This window comes from Phyllostomus discolor, chromosome 14 (assembly GCF_004126475.2).
Source record: "Phyllostomus discolor isolate MPI-MPIP mPhyDis1 chromosome 14, mPhyDis1.pri.v3, whole genome shotgun sequence".
NCBI classification, from domain to species: Eukaryota; Metazoa; Chordata; class Mammalia; order Chiroptera; family Phyllostomidae; genus Phyllostomus; species Phyllostomus discolor.
In genome coordinates, this window is record NC_040916.2 from 29,111,881 (window position 1) to 29,128,885 (window position 17,005).

The 17,005-nt window shown below is 63.3% G+C and overlaps 1 protein-coding gene across 4 annotated transcripts in view; it reads left to right on the forward strand.

Annotated features, from left to right (window-relative positions):
• RIPOR2 (RHO family interacting cell polarization regulator 2) overlaps positions 1-17,005 on the forward strand; it is a 78,563-nt gene that overhangs the window by 34,446 nt on the left and 27,112 nt on the right. For all 4 annotated transcript variants that reach the window (XM_028503386.2, XM_036015015.1, XM_028503388.2 and 1 more), the window contains exons 2-7: positions 5,215-5,341; positions 7,216-7,371; positions 8,157-8,235; positions 9,834-9,857; positions 11,076-11,129; positions 14,552-14,701. In XM_028503386.2, coding sequence (XP_028359187.2) covers positions 5,215-5,341; positions 7,216-7,371; positions 8,157-8,235; positions 9,834-9,857; positions 11,076-11,129; positions 14,552-14,701 — 590 coding nt within the window. The remainder of the gene's footprint in view (positions 1-5,214; positions 5,342-7,215; positions 7,372-8,156; positions 8,236-9,833; positions 9,858-11,075; positions 11,130-14,551; positions 14,702-17,005) is intronic.

Here is a 17,005-nt window from a genome sequence, read left to right on the forward strand (position 1 = left end):
CCATTTCTAGGGCTCTTCTGGAATCATCGTTCGGCCCAGCGGACTATTTATTTGTGTCTGGCCCCTGCGCCCCCTTCGGACGACTGAATTATACTTGCCCCGTGGACCGGGGTGCGGGGCGGTCCAGCCAGGGCGCGAGGTTGGGGAGGGGGAGCCCGGCGCACAGACCGGGCTCCAGGAGACCCCTCAGCCCCGGTGGGCATGGCCCTCAGTGGGCTAGAGCGTTGGGCCCCATAAGGCCACGGGTTCGATCCCCAGTCAGAGCGTGTACGGGAGGCAACCAACCAGTGTTTGTTTGTTTGGGTTTTTTTTTCTCTCTCTCTCCCCCTTCCTTTCTTTCTGGAAACAATGGCTCTCTCCTCGAGTGAGGGTTTAAACAGAAAATGGCTCAGAAAGTGCAGCAGCGCCAGGGTCCCGTGCCCCCCTCGGTCTCCCTGGGGCAGGTGTCCAGCCGCCAGAGCCCGCAGCGTCCAGGTTGCTGACTCAGCTTCTCCTGCCAGGCCCCGACCCCTGGCGCGTCCTGCTGGAGAAGGGGTGAGGCTGCTTCCAGAAACTGACAGTGACTGGGGCAGCTCTACTGGTGCGGCCTGCACAGTTGCGTGACCTGTAGGGGCCCAGTTTCAGTTTTGGGGACTGTCCGTGGTTGGGCAGCCATGATACAGCGTTTCAGAGCACGTGCCCCCCCCCCCAACGCTCTCTCCTGCTCCCAGGCCTTCAGCCCCCGTCCCTGGCACCACGAACACTTGCACGGATTGTGGACGCTTTTATTTTTTTTTAAGATTTTATTTATTTATGTTTAGAGAGGGAAGGGAGGGAGAAAGAAAGAGAGAGAGAAACATCCATGTGCGGTTGCTGGGGGCCGTGGCCTGCAGCCCAGGCATGTGCCCTGACTGGGAATCGAACCTGCGACACTGGTACATTTATTTCTGCCAGCAGGTCCCACCCGCCACCTGCCAGCTCCCGTCCTGGCTGTGGCCGTGCCACAGGCGGTGGCCTCAGCCCACCTGTGGACGCAGCATCCCTCTGTCACTGTCGGCTCTCGGTTGTTGAGTTGGCATTTGCTCCTGACGGGACAGGCCGTGGGGAGGACTAGGGTCACCCTCGCTGCCTCATCCGGAAGTGGCGACACCTCTCACATTTCTGTCATGGGGGAGGGGGATGTTCCAGAACTACCTGTTGTGGCTTCACTAGACAGAGGGCTTGGTCAGTAAAAAGGTGAAAACGCCATAGAAACCTTCCTCCCCAAGGGCCCGGGCAGTGACGTCAGCTCCTGTGTGGCTTCTGAGGTCACAACGTTGGCTGACCCCGAAGTCAAGGCGCACAGATGCCAAGGTCCTCCCCCGAGTCCCGGAGAGAAACCCCCGGCCGGCCTCGCGGGCGCCGCCTCTGTCCTGGGCGAGGGGTGTGAACCAGAGGTCAGAAGCAGGTCTGACGGAACCCAGGTGGGCTTCCTGTATTACCCACGAGAGCCCTGGGAATCTGGGGGGGCCTTAGCATCCTTTTAAAGATAGGTTAAGGAAAAAGCTAATTTATGAACCTCTCAACTTCGCTTCAAAGAAGAATTTAAGAGAAAAAGCAAGATACAGAATCTAGCTTCATGCCCCAAATCGCTGTGCTTTGCACAGAGAGGGGAGAGTTGAAGGCAAAGAAACACACCCCAAGTTTTCTGTGGGCGACACTGTCTGGTCTCCCTCCCCCACCAAACCCCGCCCTCCTTCTCCTCGCCTGCGTTCCCCCACATCAGAGGCCTCCCTGGCGGATACACGCTCGGAGGATCCGAAACTGACCCCCGCTTGCTTCCGTGGGTCCCTGTGTACCCGACGCTGACACCCAGTATTGACGTTCCAGCTGCCCGGAGCCTGGTCGTCAGTGCCCCCAGGGGGCCTCCCTCTGCCACCGGGCCACCGGGAGACTCGGGCCCGTCAGGTGGTGGAGGGGGCACCTGTCACTGGGCCACCAGGACCCTTCCCGTAGCGCGCCCAACCTTGTGGGCCCCCCGGAGCAGATGCGAGAATTTGGGGGCAGGGCCCGGCTCACTCGGGCTAGTCAGGGTCACGGGAACACCTGCCCGCCCCAGGTGTCCAGTCTGCGGCCGCCAAACAGCGCCTCGTGTCCGAGGGACCGCAGGTGAGAGCACCTGTCCTCTGCCAGGACCCACACAAGGGGCGAAGGGCTCCTGCCCAGGCCTCTGCCCCGCCTGCCTCCAGGGCGTCCCTGCTCCCGGGCGTTACCCCCCGTCGTTTTTTCCCGTCCTGGCCCGCGGCCGTGCCGCCTGGAGCCGCTCCTCGGCGTCCCCGACCGCGCCGCACGCACCGCGGTCCTTCCCGTGACAACGCGTGTTCCCCCCGAGTTCCCCTTCCCGCCGTTGGGTTGCCCGTGGCGGACAGCCCTGGGCGTGCCTCCCTGAGACCTCGAGCTCGTCTCCACGGGAGACCCCCCGCCCGCCCCGGAGCAGCTGTGGTGGGCTAGAGGACGAGTGGATGATTCTTACGCTCTTGGCTGACATCGCCCAGCCGCCCCACAGGCTTTGGGGGCCACCGGACACCCGGCCAGCCACCGGCGGGGACACGGCTGTTCTTCAGGCGAAGGCTGTGGGTCCCAAGGAGCAGCTGCTGTCAAGCAGCAAAGGACTCCGGCCAGATGACCGGTTCTGAGCCCTCCGAGTCTGAGAATGCACAGCTTTCAGGAAGCCTGGGGCCACCCGGAGACTCAGGGCCCCGACGGGAGGGAGTGGGGTCCCCAGAAGGACGGTGGCAGAGCGTGGCCGTGGAGGACGGGCGGGGGAGGCTGGGGGGGCCGGCGACCAAGAACTCTGACCCACTTCAGAGCTGGGGGGCTTGGGAGGCAGGGAGCGTTCTGCGTGCCCGTGGCCCTCGTGCCCCGGCTCTGCTCCTCCCCGGCGGGCTCCTTCTCTCCCAGACCCTCCCCAGCCTGCTCCTTCTTCTCTCCCAGACCCTCCCCAGCCTGCTCCTTCTTCTCTCCCAGACCCTCCCCAGGCGGCTCCTTCTTCTCTCCCAGACCCTCCCCAGCCTGCTCCTTCTTCTCTCCCAGACCCTCCCCAGCCTGCTCCTTCTTCTCTCCCAGACCCTCCCCAGCCTGCTCCTTCTTCTCTCCCAGACCCCGCCTGTGCATGGGGAAGCTCACGCACGCAGGGTTTACGACTGTCCCGGGGCTGGGTGAGTTAAGGCGTGTCGGCCTGCAGGGCAAGTGACTGCAGCTGGAGATCCCAGCCTAAACCGGCTCTCCGAATTCCTTCCTGATAGATAATGATCGTTTCTAGGGCCAGAAGGGCTCACCCAGGCCCTTCCCCACTGGCCACCCATTCAACGTGCAAATGCTGGAAAACATCTGAGGATTTTACTCAGCCCCAAAGCATTTTACGTTTCTTATCTATCGTCCAGACAAACATTTGTTTTGTCCCCAAGAATGAGACATTTAAACTTTGCAAAGAGAAGCTTAGTTAAGGCTGAATAGCATATTTTAAAAGTTGGACTTGAGAACTTGTAGTAGATTATTGTTAATGAGAGTTTTAAAATGTCAACCAAGTTGGTGGCATTTTTTCTTCTTTTCTCTGCTGAGCCTGAGAATCACCAGGGGACCTTTTCAAAACCCCTAAACCCCGTTCCGAGTTCCTCCCAGCAGGAGGCCTGGGAGGGGGCGCCAGGCACCAGGGCCGAAACTGGGGGTCTTGTGCAGAAGACAGAAAAATTATGCGGTTTGAAACTATATAATTTCCAGCAGGCCCGCAACAGTCATACAGTTCAAACACTTCCAATACTCTGAGTCTTCCCCTGGGTCAGAGTTGCGTGATGCAGTAGGCCTGATTTAGGAAGCGAGATACGAACTAACAGAACTTTGCCCCGCGGAGACTTTTGGCCGGGATTTTGGTTCCGGAATCGTGGAATACACAAAGAACAGGAATCCGGGTGTTCCCTGGGGTTTGTGACACGTTTGTGCGTGGCCTGCACGGAGGTGTTTCCGGCGAAGCGTGGGCGGACCTCTTAGTGACTGCTCCGGCCTCGGCGTTGGGCCGCAGATACTGATCTTACGGCAGGACACACTTCCCCGTCGCTGCTTAAAAAATTCTGAGAATGTCCAAAATGTAAGCCTCCTTCCCCGCCACGCCCACCGCCGTGGGTGCCTGCACGTCCCGCCCAGATCAAAGAGCCGGCCTGGTGGCCCCGGGAGCCGGCACCCAGCCTGCAGAAGACCCGCCAACCCCACAGGGGCTTTCTCCTGGAGGGGGCGGGGCTCGGAGACCCGCCGCGGGAGGGGGAGGGGCTGTGTGTCCTGTCTCCCGCGACCTCCTCGCTCTGCCCCTCTGCGGAGCCGCCGGCTGGGGCTTTAAGAGGCAGTTGTTGATGCGACGCAAAGGCCAGGTCCTGTCGCCTCCGTGGGGACAGGAGCGCCTCCCCTTCTCCGGACCGAGGTCACCTGCTAGCCCGCACGCGCGCGCGCGCTCTCGCGCTCCCGGCTGTCGGGGCGACGGCGCCACCTGCGCGGACCCGGGGCGCTGCCCCGCCGCGGCTGGGTTCGGACCGCGGGGCTGAGCCCCACGCCGTGAGTCCTGAGCGCAGGCGGCAGGGCTCCGAGCGCGGCGCGCTCCCTCGCCCCCTCTTCTCCGTGTTCTCGGCACAGCCTGGACGGGCAGGCGTCCGTGGGCGCTCCTGCCCCTGAGCGTGCGGGGTCTTCGCGGAAGTGCTGCGGGGCAGGAGCGGGGAGCGGGGAGGACAGGTTACGTGCGCGCCTCTCCGAGGCGCCTCGTGGGTTCGGTCTGGCGACCTCGGAGCGCGGAGCTGGGCCCTCGGACCGGGGTTTGGGTGCGGCGCCGGGCCTGGCTGGGGCGTCCAACGCGCGGCCTCCTGCCGTGTCCTGTTGCAGTTGCGTGGACGCGGACCTCACAACGTGCTCGTGTGTTTTGAAAGTACGGTTGGACCTGGTTTTTCAAAAACATCCCCGAAGGAGACCCCCGGTGACCGACAACAGTGTGTGATTTATTTTACTGATGTGTCGGGAGGGAGGTGTCTCCGCTTCTTCCCCTGAGAGCTGAGCCCTTCGGCTTGCGATCGCCGGGGCGGAGGGAAGGTCGCCGGCGCTAACGGCCCGGTGACTCACCTCGCCTGCCCTCCCGCTGCCCTCCTCTCCTGCTGACAAGCGCGGCGCTTTCTGTCTGAGCCTGCCCCTAATTTGCTGTGACCTGTCCCCTGCCTACAGGGCTGCCAGCCAGACTCCCCGAGATCATGCTGGTGGGGGCCCAGTCCTGCTCGCCGGGGGGGCCCAATGGCATCATCCGCAGCCAGTCCTTCGCGGGGTTCAGCGGCCTGCAGGAGAGGCGGTCCAGGTAAGTCGTGGGGTCCCCCCTCAGCCGCTGAGGGGGAGGGGAGCGTGGGTGTTGGGGCACGGTGAGCAAGCGTCTGTGCGCATGTGGCCTCCTCAGCACGCACACACATGCACACACATGCACTCACACATGTGTGTGACCTTAATCTCTGATGGGAAAGGTGGAAGCCACAACACAGAAGCACTGTTCTTTCTTTTTAAGGATTTAATTTATTTATTTTCCACAGAGGGGAAGGGGGGAGAAAGAGAGGGAGAGAAACACCAATGAGTGGTTGCCTCTCAAGCGCCCTCTACTGGGGACCCAGCCTGCAACCCAGGCCTGTGCCCTGACTGGGAATCGAACTGGGGACCCTTTGGTTCACAGGCCGGCGCTCAGTCCACTGAGCCGCACCAGCCAGGGCCGCAGCTTCTTCTCCACCGTTTAGAATCTGTGCTGCAAGGGCGAGGGCCGCTGATGGAGGACAAGCTACCACACATGGGCGCAGCTCTCCCCACCCCACCCCACCCTTCCCTTTTTAAGGATTTTTTGGTCAGTATCACCCAAGAGCCTCCAGATGTTTGAACCCCTTTGCCCCTCATCAGCAAAAACAGATTTGCTTTGTCCACATACTCATGGATACTGGGGTCTTCTAAAAATTGTTTGCAGTTTTTTTTTATGTCACCCTCCTGAGGTTGAACGTCCCCTGGTAAGTTTTGTCCCTTTGTGTTCACTTGGGGACGACGAGGTGGCTCTCGTCCCACACCTGAGTGGGCACTTGCGCATTTTCTCACCGAACGACAAAGGCGTCTATGTCCCTGTTGCAACACCATGTGTCGTCTTTTCTCACTGCTTCGAGTGGATACACTGTTTCCCCTTATGGCCTTTTGACCCTGTCACCCATGGAGCTCCCCACCACCGCTGGCGACCACCGATCTCTTCTCTGTGGCTGTGAGTGTGGTGGGTGTGGGTGTGTTAAAATCACACATACAGGTGAGACCACATGGTGTTTGTCTTTCTCTGAGTTAGCTCACGCAGCACAGTGCCCTGCTGGTCCATTCGTGCTGTCGCAGACAGCGGGTGCCATCCTTTTTCATGGCTGCGTGATACCCCACTGCGCACCACGGTGGCTTTGTTCCTTCACTCGGGGAGAGACACTTGGGCTGCTTCCGTAGCTTCCACGTTGCGCACAACGCTGGTGAGCAGAGGGCACATCGACCTTTTTGAGTTTTATTTTTGTTGGTTTTTTTTTCGTGTTTTTGTCTTCTTTGGGTAACTACCCAGAAGTGGCATCAGTGGATCGAGACTGCCCCCTACCGCTCACAGAGACGCGGGGCCTTAGTTACACGCAAACGTAACTTCCTCCAGGAAAACAAAGCTCAAGAAAACGCGTCAGCCAGTCCGCGCCACGTGCTTTGCTTCCACACTGCCCAGAGCTAGCTGTTGCCCATCCCATGCTCGCGGCTCTTTATCAAAGAGGTAGTCACTCACACGCTAGTCAAATTTAGTAGATGCCGTGCCTGACGTGCTAACGCACAGGTGTTTTACTTGGTTTACGTCCATCTGCTATGTGTCATTTCCACCCTGAGCGTGTCCTTGGCTCCCTGTGGGGTTTCGGTGGTGTCAGGCATTTTCATCCCGAGCACATGCTGCCTGAGGCCAGGCTTTGGCCCAAGGAAGCCACCACCCAGCTGAGCTCCCAGGTTTCAGCAGGGACGTCGAACACCCAGAAAGAAAAGGAGGCGGCTCCGAGGGGCCGCCGTGCAGGGACTGTGCCCTCCGCCAAAGCCACCAGCACACACACAGACACACACTAGGTGATCGAAAGGCATTTCTTCCTCCTCGGAGTGCTTTCCAACGCCTGAGCTGCAGTGTCTGCGTTCCGTTCTCTCCCACAGATGCAACTCCTTCATTGAGAATTCTTCCGCTGTCAAGAAGCCTCAGGCCAAACTGAAGAAAATGCACAACCTGGGACACAAAAACAACAGCACCCCCAAGGAGCCTCAGCCGGGACGGGTGGAAGAGGTCTACCGGGCCCTGAAGGGCGGCCTCGAGTAAGCACGGCGCGCGCTCCCGCACTGGCGGCGCGCGCTCCCGCACTGGCGGCGCGCGCTCCTGCACTGGCGGCGCCTCTTCCTGTCTGATGGGGGGAGGGGCTTGGGGGGTGGGGGTCAGAGGAGAACACTGGCCTGGGGAGGCCGTTCTCACATGCTGTTTCTGCAGCGGGTGTTTCATTCCTGCACCCTCCCCGGGGAGCCCGCACTGAGGCCCAGAGGTGGGACGGGTACTGGGTTCCGACGACTTGAGGTCCCTAACGCTGAAGGAGACCCGGAGGGGTGACGCGTTTATATCGCCCTCTGTAGAGGACTGGCCCCCCGCAGCGGTGCGGGCGGGCAGCTCTGGTCCAGAGGTTGCCTCGGGGGTTCTGAACCGCCCCGCCACCCCCCCTCCCACCAGTACGCCACAGGGACTGTTTGCCCAGGGCAAACCCTCCGGAGCGCGTGGGGAACCGGACGGAGCTCTGTGAGCCCAGGCCCCGCTCGGCTCCGCACCTGCCCCGCCCCTCCCTCCCCTCCCCCCACCCCCCACCCCGGGTGTTCTGCTCTGGGCCCTCAGCACAGGGGGTCCCCTCTCCCACTGTCAGGGTGGTCTCAGATGCAGCTGCCGCGGACATCGTGATGTTGGGGGATTGGGGGAATGCAGCGCCTCTTCCCCTCCGCCCTCACCCTCCACGGAGCGAGGTTCGGGTCCCAGCGGCCCTGCGGACGGAGGGGTCAGCGGCCCGGAGCCCCCCGGACGGACACCGGGCTCACGGCCGTGCCCCGCCTTCTCCCTGCAGCGAGTACCTGGAGGTCCACCAGGCGGAGCTGGACAAGCTGAACGCGCAGCTCAAAGACATGAAGAGGAACTCGCGCCTGGTGCGTGCGGCCGGCCAGCGGGGTGCTCACGCCGAGTCCTTACTGCTTGTTTTAAGAGTTTGTTTATTTATTCATTCACTCCGGAGAGAGGGGGCGGGAGGGAGGAAGAGAGGGAGAGAGACATCTCTGTGTGGGAGAAATGCTTGAGCGCCCCCTACTGGGGACCTGGCCCGTGACCCGGGCCTGTGCCCCGACTGGGGATCACACCGGCGATCTTTCTGTTTGTAGGCTGGCTCTCAATCCACGGAGCCACACCAGCCAGGGTGGGGGTTTTTAAATTATTTTTAGCTTTTTGGCTAAATACCTTTTCCTGCTACATGGAGCCGGGTAGAGAGAACCTTCGAGAGGAGCAGATCCACGGGACAGAGTACTGTCTGCTTTCTGACGTACATTTTCATGCTCTATCCTGAGCACGTTCACGTGTTTTCCAAGCATGTTCACGCAGGTGAACTTTACGGTCAGGAACAGTACTCCCCATGCCCCTCCCCGAACTAGTAAAAGGAAATGAGAAGTTGTGGCTGCCCTGGCACGGGGTTGGTGCGGAACCGGGAACCGGAGACACTGGTTTTATCTCCGACTTTCAGCAAATGCGACGGGCAGTGAGGCCGGAGAAGAAGGGCCGGCCCCCGAGCCGAGGCGCGCGCAGACCGCCGCGCTCCGAGTGACCGGTGGCCGGTGTCTGGCGGGAGGGGCATTTCTGGTGCCCGCTGTTTTCGGGGGTTCTGCCCATGCATGAGGACGGGCCACCTCGGGGGCTCAGGAAGCCCGGGGAGCTCTGCCCACCCCCAGGGGCCGCCACCGCCCATGGGCAGCTGCTGTCCCTCCCCCTCTCACAAGACGGGCCGACCTGCAAACGGTCGTCCTTCTCAAGGGCTGGAGCTTAGAGGCTTCGTAGACGTCCGGGGTTTTATGCTGCAGTGATGCCAGGGTGTAAACGGGCCCCCTCCCCCGGGTGGGAATCCCTCGACATGACCTCCCGGGGGCTCCGATGCCCTTGGCCGTCCTCGGTGGCAACCAGTGTCCCTTCTTCTTGGAGGACGATGGCGAGGGGAAGGCGGGGCTTCCCCCAGCACGAGCATTCCATGGAAACCTCCCCGTGGGGGGTGCGGGGGTGGGAACTGATTCCCCATGACACTGGGAGCTTGCAGGACGGGGGTTTGTTCTAAACACAACCCGTGAAAGGTGTGGCGCAGCCTCAGGGCTCCTTAAATGATGGTGCCCCGTGTTTAAGCAGGAAGGCAAGTGTGTCTTTAACGCCTGTGTCACAGCTGCGTGTGATGGTCACACCACCAGCTTTGTAAACATGTAGAAAGGGGACACGGAAGTGTGACCCCCGACGGGTGAGAGGAAAGAGCTCAGAGCCAGAGACGCCCGCAAGGCCCGAAGGGGCGGGCAGGTCTGGGTGGCACTGCGGAGTGCAGAGCGTAAATGGAAGCCCTCTCTCGGGCACTTAAGATAACCCGGACTTTCACCCTGCGAAAGCAAATGTCCAGACTCCCGGCAGAGCCGTGGGGGCTGGCTGTCACCTCACTGTGCGCAGACGGGACCCTCCGTGACCCCCAGGTGTTCTCACCCGAGCCCTCTCGTTTCTGTTGCAGGGCGTGCTCTACGACCTGGACAAGGTGGGTTCCCGCGGGCGCTGGGGCGGGCGGAAGACCCCGTGTCCGGGAGCAGAGGCCGACCCCCCTCCCACGGACGGGGCTTCCCAGCCACGCGACGGCGGTTCTACACCCAGAAAAACACTCGCTTTTACCTAGGGGTTTGGCGAGTAAGGACCTGGATCTCCAGATCCAAGAACGCTTTCACGGAAGTGCCGCCCGGGGGTGGGGTGTCTGGGTGCTCAGGCAGGTTTCAGAGCCTCCCGAGTGTGCGGGGGCCCTGCCCTCGCGTCTCCATAAACATTAACTCTCAGAGTTGATCGAATCCGAGAGACTTGGGTTGGAAAATGCCGCATTATCCTGTGTTCCGCCAGAAACAAAAAACGATTCCGGTTGCCCCAAGACACAGCTCCTTCTTTTCGCTTACAACGTGCATGTGGCGCTTAGTGCCAAGGCTCTTGGGAGCCTCCTTTGCACGCAGATTACCTTTAGGTGCGTGTGGTGCCGTCTGTTTCCATGCCTTCTGCACGTGCCGCGCCCTTCACGCCGAATCCCGGCACAGCCTGTGTGCAGGCGTGCGAAGGGGCAATTAGACTTAAGGCACATAATAGTGACATTTGCAACTCAAAGGGAGAGCTGACGCAGAAAGTGCCGTGACTGCCTGTGAGCGTGCACGGGCGTGGCGGCCGTGCCAGGCCCCTCGATGTACTCAGAGACAGTGAGTGTGGAGGGGAAGCTCGTCTCTGAGCTGACCCGCCGAGCTATCATGGAGGAGTTCGGTTACTCTCCACCACGGCACTGTCCGGCCAGAAACCTAGTAACTCCCAGTCGATTGGGCTTTTTTTTTTTTTTTAAGATTTCATTTATTTATTTTTTAGAGAGGGAAGGGAGGGAGAAAGAGAGAGAGAGAAACACAATGTGCGGTTGCTGGGGGCCGTGGCCTGCAACCCAGGCATGTGCCCTGACTGGGAATCGAACCTGCGACACTTTGGTTCGCAGCCCGCGCTCAATCCACTGAGCTACACCAGCCAGCTCTATTGGGCTTTTTGATGCAAAATGCAGGTTCCAATAATCAGCCGAGTCCGACTCGCAGAACTGGTGTTCAGTGTCCTAAACCATGCTCCCAGACTGACCCCAGAGACTCTCGGAGCGGCAGCCCAGACGGGAGGGGAAACCTGGGCAGGCGGGGGTGAGAGGGGAGGGGCATGGCTGCGCTTCTCCAACTCCTCCTTGTCGTTCCAGCAAATCAAAGCCATCGAAAGATACATGAGACGCCTGGAGTTCCACGTCAGCAAGGTAACCCCCCCCCCCCCCCCCCCGCTGTCTCTGCCCGCTTTTCCGCGGTCACCCCCCCACCAGTCCCCCGGGGCCTGAGCTGAGCTGTGTCCGAGGGGAGTTTCCGATCAAACTGGCTCCTGAGCTGATTCCCAGCCGAGGGCGACAGGCAGGAGAGACGGAGAAACCAGGGGACCCGAGGGCCTGGCCCCGGCTCGGCCACAGTGCCGAGAGGTGCAGGGTTCCCGCCGCAGGGCCCTGGGGAGAGGAGGCGGGGAGCCTGCAGGAAACAACCCCCTCTTCAGGGGGGACTTCACAGCCCGGCCCCACACCCAGCCCGGCACCCCGAGCTCCTGCACGAAGGCCATCGGCCCCTCAGGGCACCTGCCGGTGCCTCCCGAGCCTCTCTCCAGCTCTGAGTTCCTCCGGGCCTCCTCACGCGGCCTGGGTTCCGGGCACCGCTGGGTGGTCCGTGGCCCCTGGACGGGCCCCTGGACGGGCCCCAGTCTGCTCCTGGCCAGCCCTGAGCCCTACACATAGTTCACCAGGGGTCCGAGCGGCCCGTGGGGAGCAGGGCTGTCACCCCCGTTCTGAGCACCCTCAGGAGGTGCACCCAGAAGAAGTGTCCCTGGGCGCCGCAGTCCCTGTTCCCACCCACACCGGTCAGCCTCTCCTCCAAGTGCGGAGCCGGGGGTGGGGGTGGGGGGTCAGCCTGTCTGCGCTGCGACTCGGGGCCTCAGGTCTGGGCCGTGGCTCCCTGGGCTGAGCCATCAACGTGGGCCTTGGCCTCCACTCTGGGAAGTGGGGCACGGGGTGGGGCCTGCATTCAGTCTTGATGATTCAAGACTCCTTTCCTTTATTCATTTATTCATTCCTTCCTTCATTCATTCATTCATTTTTGTAAGCCTCGCCCGAGGACAAGTGTGTTGGTTTTGCAGCAAGAGGAAGGGAGAGAGCAAGAGAAACATTGATCAGTTGCCTCTTGTAGGCACCCCAAACCAGGGATCGAGCCCCCAACTTAGGTATGTGCCCTGACTGGGAATTGAACCCGTGACCTTTCAGTCTACGGGACGATGCTCCAACCCACTGAGCCACCCGGCCAGGGCAGAACCCTCTCCCGTTAAAACGCGGTGACGGCTTTACACCTCGATGCTACTGCCTCTGCCCACCCCCACTTCGAAAGACACCCACGACCTCAGCTCATCGGAACGGCTCCCGTTTCCGCTGCCCTCGGTGACCGAAACAGTGAGGCCGCGCGGAGGTGTCTGGGTGGTAGGCGGGCTCTGACCCGAGTCTCCGTGTGGGTTGGAAAACCGCGAGGAAGCAAGATCAGTGTCAGACAGGCCTGCGCTTCTCCGCCGTCCCTATTGGACGCGGCGGTCCCCGTGGTCATGGGAGGCTGGGGCACCCCGTTTGCAGCGCAAATGTGCAGGGTGCCGCCGCTAGATCATATTCGACCGACCGAGTCGGCCAATCCGTTCATCTGACGCAGAGCCCCCGCTGACCTGTAGGTGGGCCACCGCTCACCTGTAGGTGGGCCAGCTCTGCTCAGACGCTCGCAGACGGACTCTGTACCCTAAAGCGTGACCCCATTTGGCTGGGACAGGCTGACGTTTAATGCAAACAAAGAAGACACTTCTCTTTAAATGCCAAGTAACAGACAGAGTCACCAGGGCCCATGCAGGGGTCCAGGGAGAGATTTTCTTACTGAGAAGGTCACAGTGGCAGGGATTCTGGCGGGGAAAGGGTCGAGGGGCGTCCCCCGGGACCACGGGGGTGGCCGCCTGGCCGGCCACAAGGAAGGCCCCGCTGTGGCACTCCCAGAAGTCGTGTGGGGCCGCTGCGGCGCCAGAGCAGTCTGCCGTGGTCACGGAAGGTTCCAGACCCCTGGCTGTGCCCCCACCTGCCGAGTCCGCGTCTCAGAGGAGGGCCTGGGCATCCACATGTAGTGGCAAGCTCCCCCGGTGAGCCTCAGCTTAGTTCCAAAGGACAGCAGCCACCCTCGAGGCCGGCCCCCACGAAAAGATGTCATCGGCAGACGGCCACCCCTGGAGGCCGAGACCCGCCCCCCTTCACCGGAGGCAACCCCGGCGGCCCAAAGACGAGAGGCCCTTCCGTTCCTGCCCGGGTCTGGCAGCTCCTCACGGCTCGGTGGAGGGGCTCGCTGGGCGGGGGAGCGACGAAGGCCCCTCCGGCCCGGAGAACCGCGGCCAGGGCCTTCCTGTGCCCACGCCGACCTTGGCACCAGCACCCTCTGGGAGGAGGAGGTGGTGACGCCTGTCCGTGAGCGGCCACCAAGGGAATGGACGGGGAGCGTCAACCTCCATGCGCCTCGCCTCACCCCCTCCCGGGCTCCACAGTGCCGCCCCTTCTGAGGGGCGAAGCTGGTGCTGCGGGGGGACGGTCAGGTCGTCCTTGGCAGGGAGGCCCCCCGAAGCCGCAGCCGCCCCCCTTGCTCCTGCGATGCCATCCACCTGCCCGACAAGCCCCTCGGCGGTCTGCGGGGAGTGTGTGGGTCTCGGGGGGGGGGGGCGGCACAGGACTGTCTCGGTCCACGCCACCAGGAGCACCTTCCAGACGGGCGCCCTCCACCTCACCCTGCTGGCATCTCGGGGTCATTCTGGGGGGGCAGGGGCCGCCCCCGTTGCACGGGACGTTGAGCAGCTTCCCCGGCTGCTGCCTCCCAGCCCCGACCCTGCAGAACGTGTCCCCGCGGGGCCCAGGGTCCCGTGGGCGTCAGAGAGGCCTTGGCTGGCAGAGAGTCCCCCCACCCCGCCCCCCGATCAGGCTCGTGCTGAGTGTGACCCGCTGTAGAGTGGGGGGGGGGGTTAGGGGCTTCCGTGAGGCCGTGTGGCTGGGAACGCGCTCCTCTCCATTGCTTCCGTGCGTTCTCCTAACTGTGCTGTGGTTTACATGCCACGAACACCCCGGTGTTCTCGCACGGTCTAACACGGTCTCCCCGCCACGTGCCGCCCTGACCTCGGGAACGGCCTCGCTCTCTCTCGTCGCCGTGGAGCCGAGAGCTCACAGAAACCCCTTCTAGAAAGTGGCTCACCTCGACCCCTTTCTCTAGAAACCTGCAGGTCTGGGTGTGTGGCTGCCGCCCGGTGACCTCTGCCCCCAGGCCTCCCTGCGGGGGGAGGGCGGCTCCGTCCACCACAGGCGCAGGTTCCCACACTGCCCCCCGACCCCCGAGGCCTGCCCGCCTGCCGTTCTTCCCCTCCTGGGGCCTGGAGAAGCGGCTCGGGGAGCGGTCGGTGCGGACGCGGAAAGTGGCCCCAGCGGCGGGAACGAAAGGCCCGGGTCCCTGTCGGAGAGGACGAGCTGCTCCAAGGCTGCGACGCCGGCCGCCGAGCCAGGCCACACGGCCCCGTGCGAGCGACCCGCTTCCCGCATGACCGGGACTCACCTCCCCCGTGCTTCCCCTCCCTCCCTCCCGGCAGGTGGATGAGCTCTACGAAGCGTACTGTATCCAGAGGCGCCTGCAGGACGGCGCCAGCAAAATGAAGCAAGCCTTCGGGGCGTCGCCCGCCAGCAGGGCCGCCCGGGAGAGCCTGGCGGAGGTGCACCGCAGCTACAAGGAGTACACCGAGGTAGGGCCCACCCCCACCAGGCCCGGCCGCCGGGACAGGTGGCGCCTGCCCAGGACGGGGCGCAGCCTGCCCTGACCCCGCCCCACTCCCCGGGCAGATGGGCCGCCTCCTCTCCTCCCTTGCTTTTCTTTCTTTGTTTTGTTTTTTTTTTGAGGCCGACAGTGGGATTGTTTAAATGACACCCGAGTGGCCCGCCGGCCCCCAGAGGACTGGCCCAGGCAGCCCCGGGGCAGCATCCCCGGTCAGGCAGCCGTCCCGGTACCCTGTGACCCTGTGACCCTGTGACGGGCGCGTCTGTGTCCCGGTCCAGCCACACAGGGCCAGGCGCCCGGGGGCCACTCCCCGGCCAGGCCGACTCGGCCCCGTGCGGTCTGCGCGCGTGGGGACTCCGATGCTGGTGGAAACCCCGGGAGTGACCGCGGGAGCCGCAGTGAGCTGGCTTCTAAACCCCTTCCAAGTTCTCTGGCTCACAGCCCCTCGAGCTGGGTTTCCGGGGGCCAACCAGACCGGGTGGGGACGATCACCCCCGAGGTCGGCTGTCACAGCAGCACGGTCACCCCCGCTGCCCGAGGTCAACCCCGTGCTAGAAGTTTCCCTCCTCTCCTCCAGGGAGGCCGGACAAAGGGCCCCAGACAGGAGCGCTGTCCGGGTTCCCCACCGTCCCCTGGGCCCCTGACCGTCCCCTGGGCCCCCGCACGGGACACAGACAGGCCTCTGCCCCCCCAAGGCCAGCCGACACCAGCGCCCCTGGAGAAATGACTGAACCATTAGAGCGGCCCCCTCGCTGCCCCCCCCCCCCGGGAGAGGCGCTGCTCAGGGGTCGAGTTTCCCAGGTGGGGTCATCGCCCGTGAGGGGCTGCGGCCCAGTCCCCGGAGCTGGGCGTCTGCTGGGCCCGTGGGACTGAGGGACCTCTCGGGTGACAGACGTCCGGTGGTCTGGTGTGTCACCCCCTCGCGCCTGGGCGTCACTGAGTTGACTCTGGATGGGGCTTCTGCGCCTGAGGGCCCCTGTGGGGCGATGCATTTCATGTGCGGAGACCGCAAACGGGCACCCGAGGGAATGCTGAAACCGGGCACCTTCGGGACTGCCCACACAGCTGACAAAGCCGGGAGGAAGCCGAGGGCGGGCTGTGGCGTGAGGCGGCTGCCTTCCTGGCACCCCGGACCCAACGCCCAGCTCTGGCGCTGGCCCCGGGCCTCGGGGACCACGGGACGCAGGGCAGCGGGAGACAGAGACGGTGTCAGGGCGTCTGCGACGAGCCACGTGTGGGTCCTGTCCCCGTCGGAGTCGCGGGTCCCGGTAACACCTGTGGCCCGTCTTCCACCTTCCTGACATGCGGACGTGTCCGTTGTTGGGGAGAAGTCTGTGCGACAGTGTGACTCCCCCCACACCCCCCCCCACCTCTGCCCGCCCGCCCGCCCACACTGATGGCCCCACAGGCTGGGAGCCTCGGGCTCAGGGGCCGCTCGCTCTCGGGCCCGTCTCTGGCCGTGTCTGGAGGCAGCTCGGTCGCCGGTCCCCGGGGCCCTTCAGTCCCCGAGCTGCCCGTCCCAGGACACCCGCAGGTCCCCTCAGAGGGCCCCCCCTCGGTCCACAGCCCAGGCGTCGTGCTGTACGCACAAGTTCAAAGCCGCGGAGGCGATTTCACCCGAGGGCTGTGTTGGGGAAGAAAGCACGTGGGCGTCTTACAATCCACCCGACCTCGGGGCGGGGTTGCGCCTTCGGCTGAATCACAGAACCCAGGACTTTACACAGAGGACACTCGGGGTGCAGCGGCTCCGGGGGCCCTGGCAGGTGACCCTGGTCCCCGAAGGCCACCCAGTGAGACAGAGGGACCTTCTGGCCGTGGGGGCCCCCCCGAGGTTCCGGGACCCACCCCTCCTTTCAAAGACCCTAGCGGCAGCCCTGACAGGCGTGACAACATCCCTGACGTTTCTGGAAGGTGAAATGCGTTCCTACACGGAGACGCCCAGCGCCGCGAGGGAGAAACTTGTTTACAACCTGGAGACTCTGTTCTCAGAGCTCCCATCTGCAGCCAGCTCCGAGGCAGGAAGCAACCGCCCCCCCCATTCCTCCCCCCATTCCCCCGAACTCTGCTGAGCCAGGTGAGGCACTAAGCTCTCCCCGGAGCAACCACCGGGAGCAGAGCAGAGCCTCCGGCCCCACCAACCCGCCCCGAGGCCTCGGCCGGCCAAGCTCCAGCGGCAGCAGGCCCACCGGGGCTCCCGGAGCCGCCGGCCCCAGCACCAGGCCCAGCCCCAGCTGCAGGCCCAGCTGCAGGCCCAGCTGCAGGCCCAGCTGCA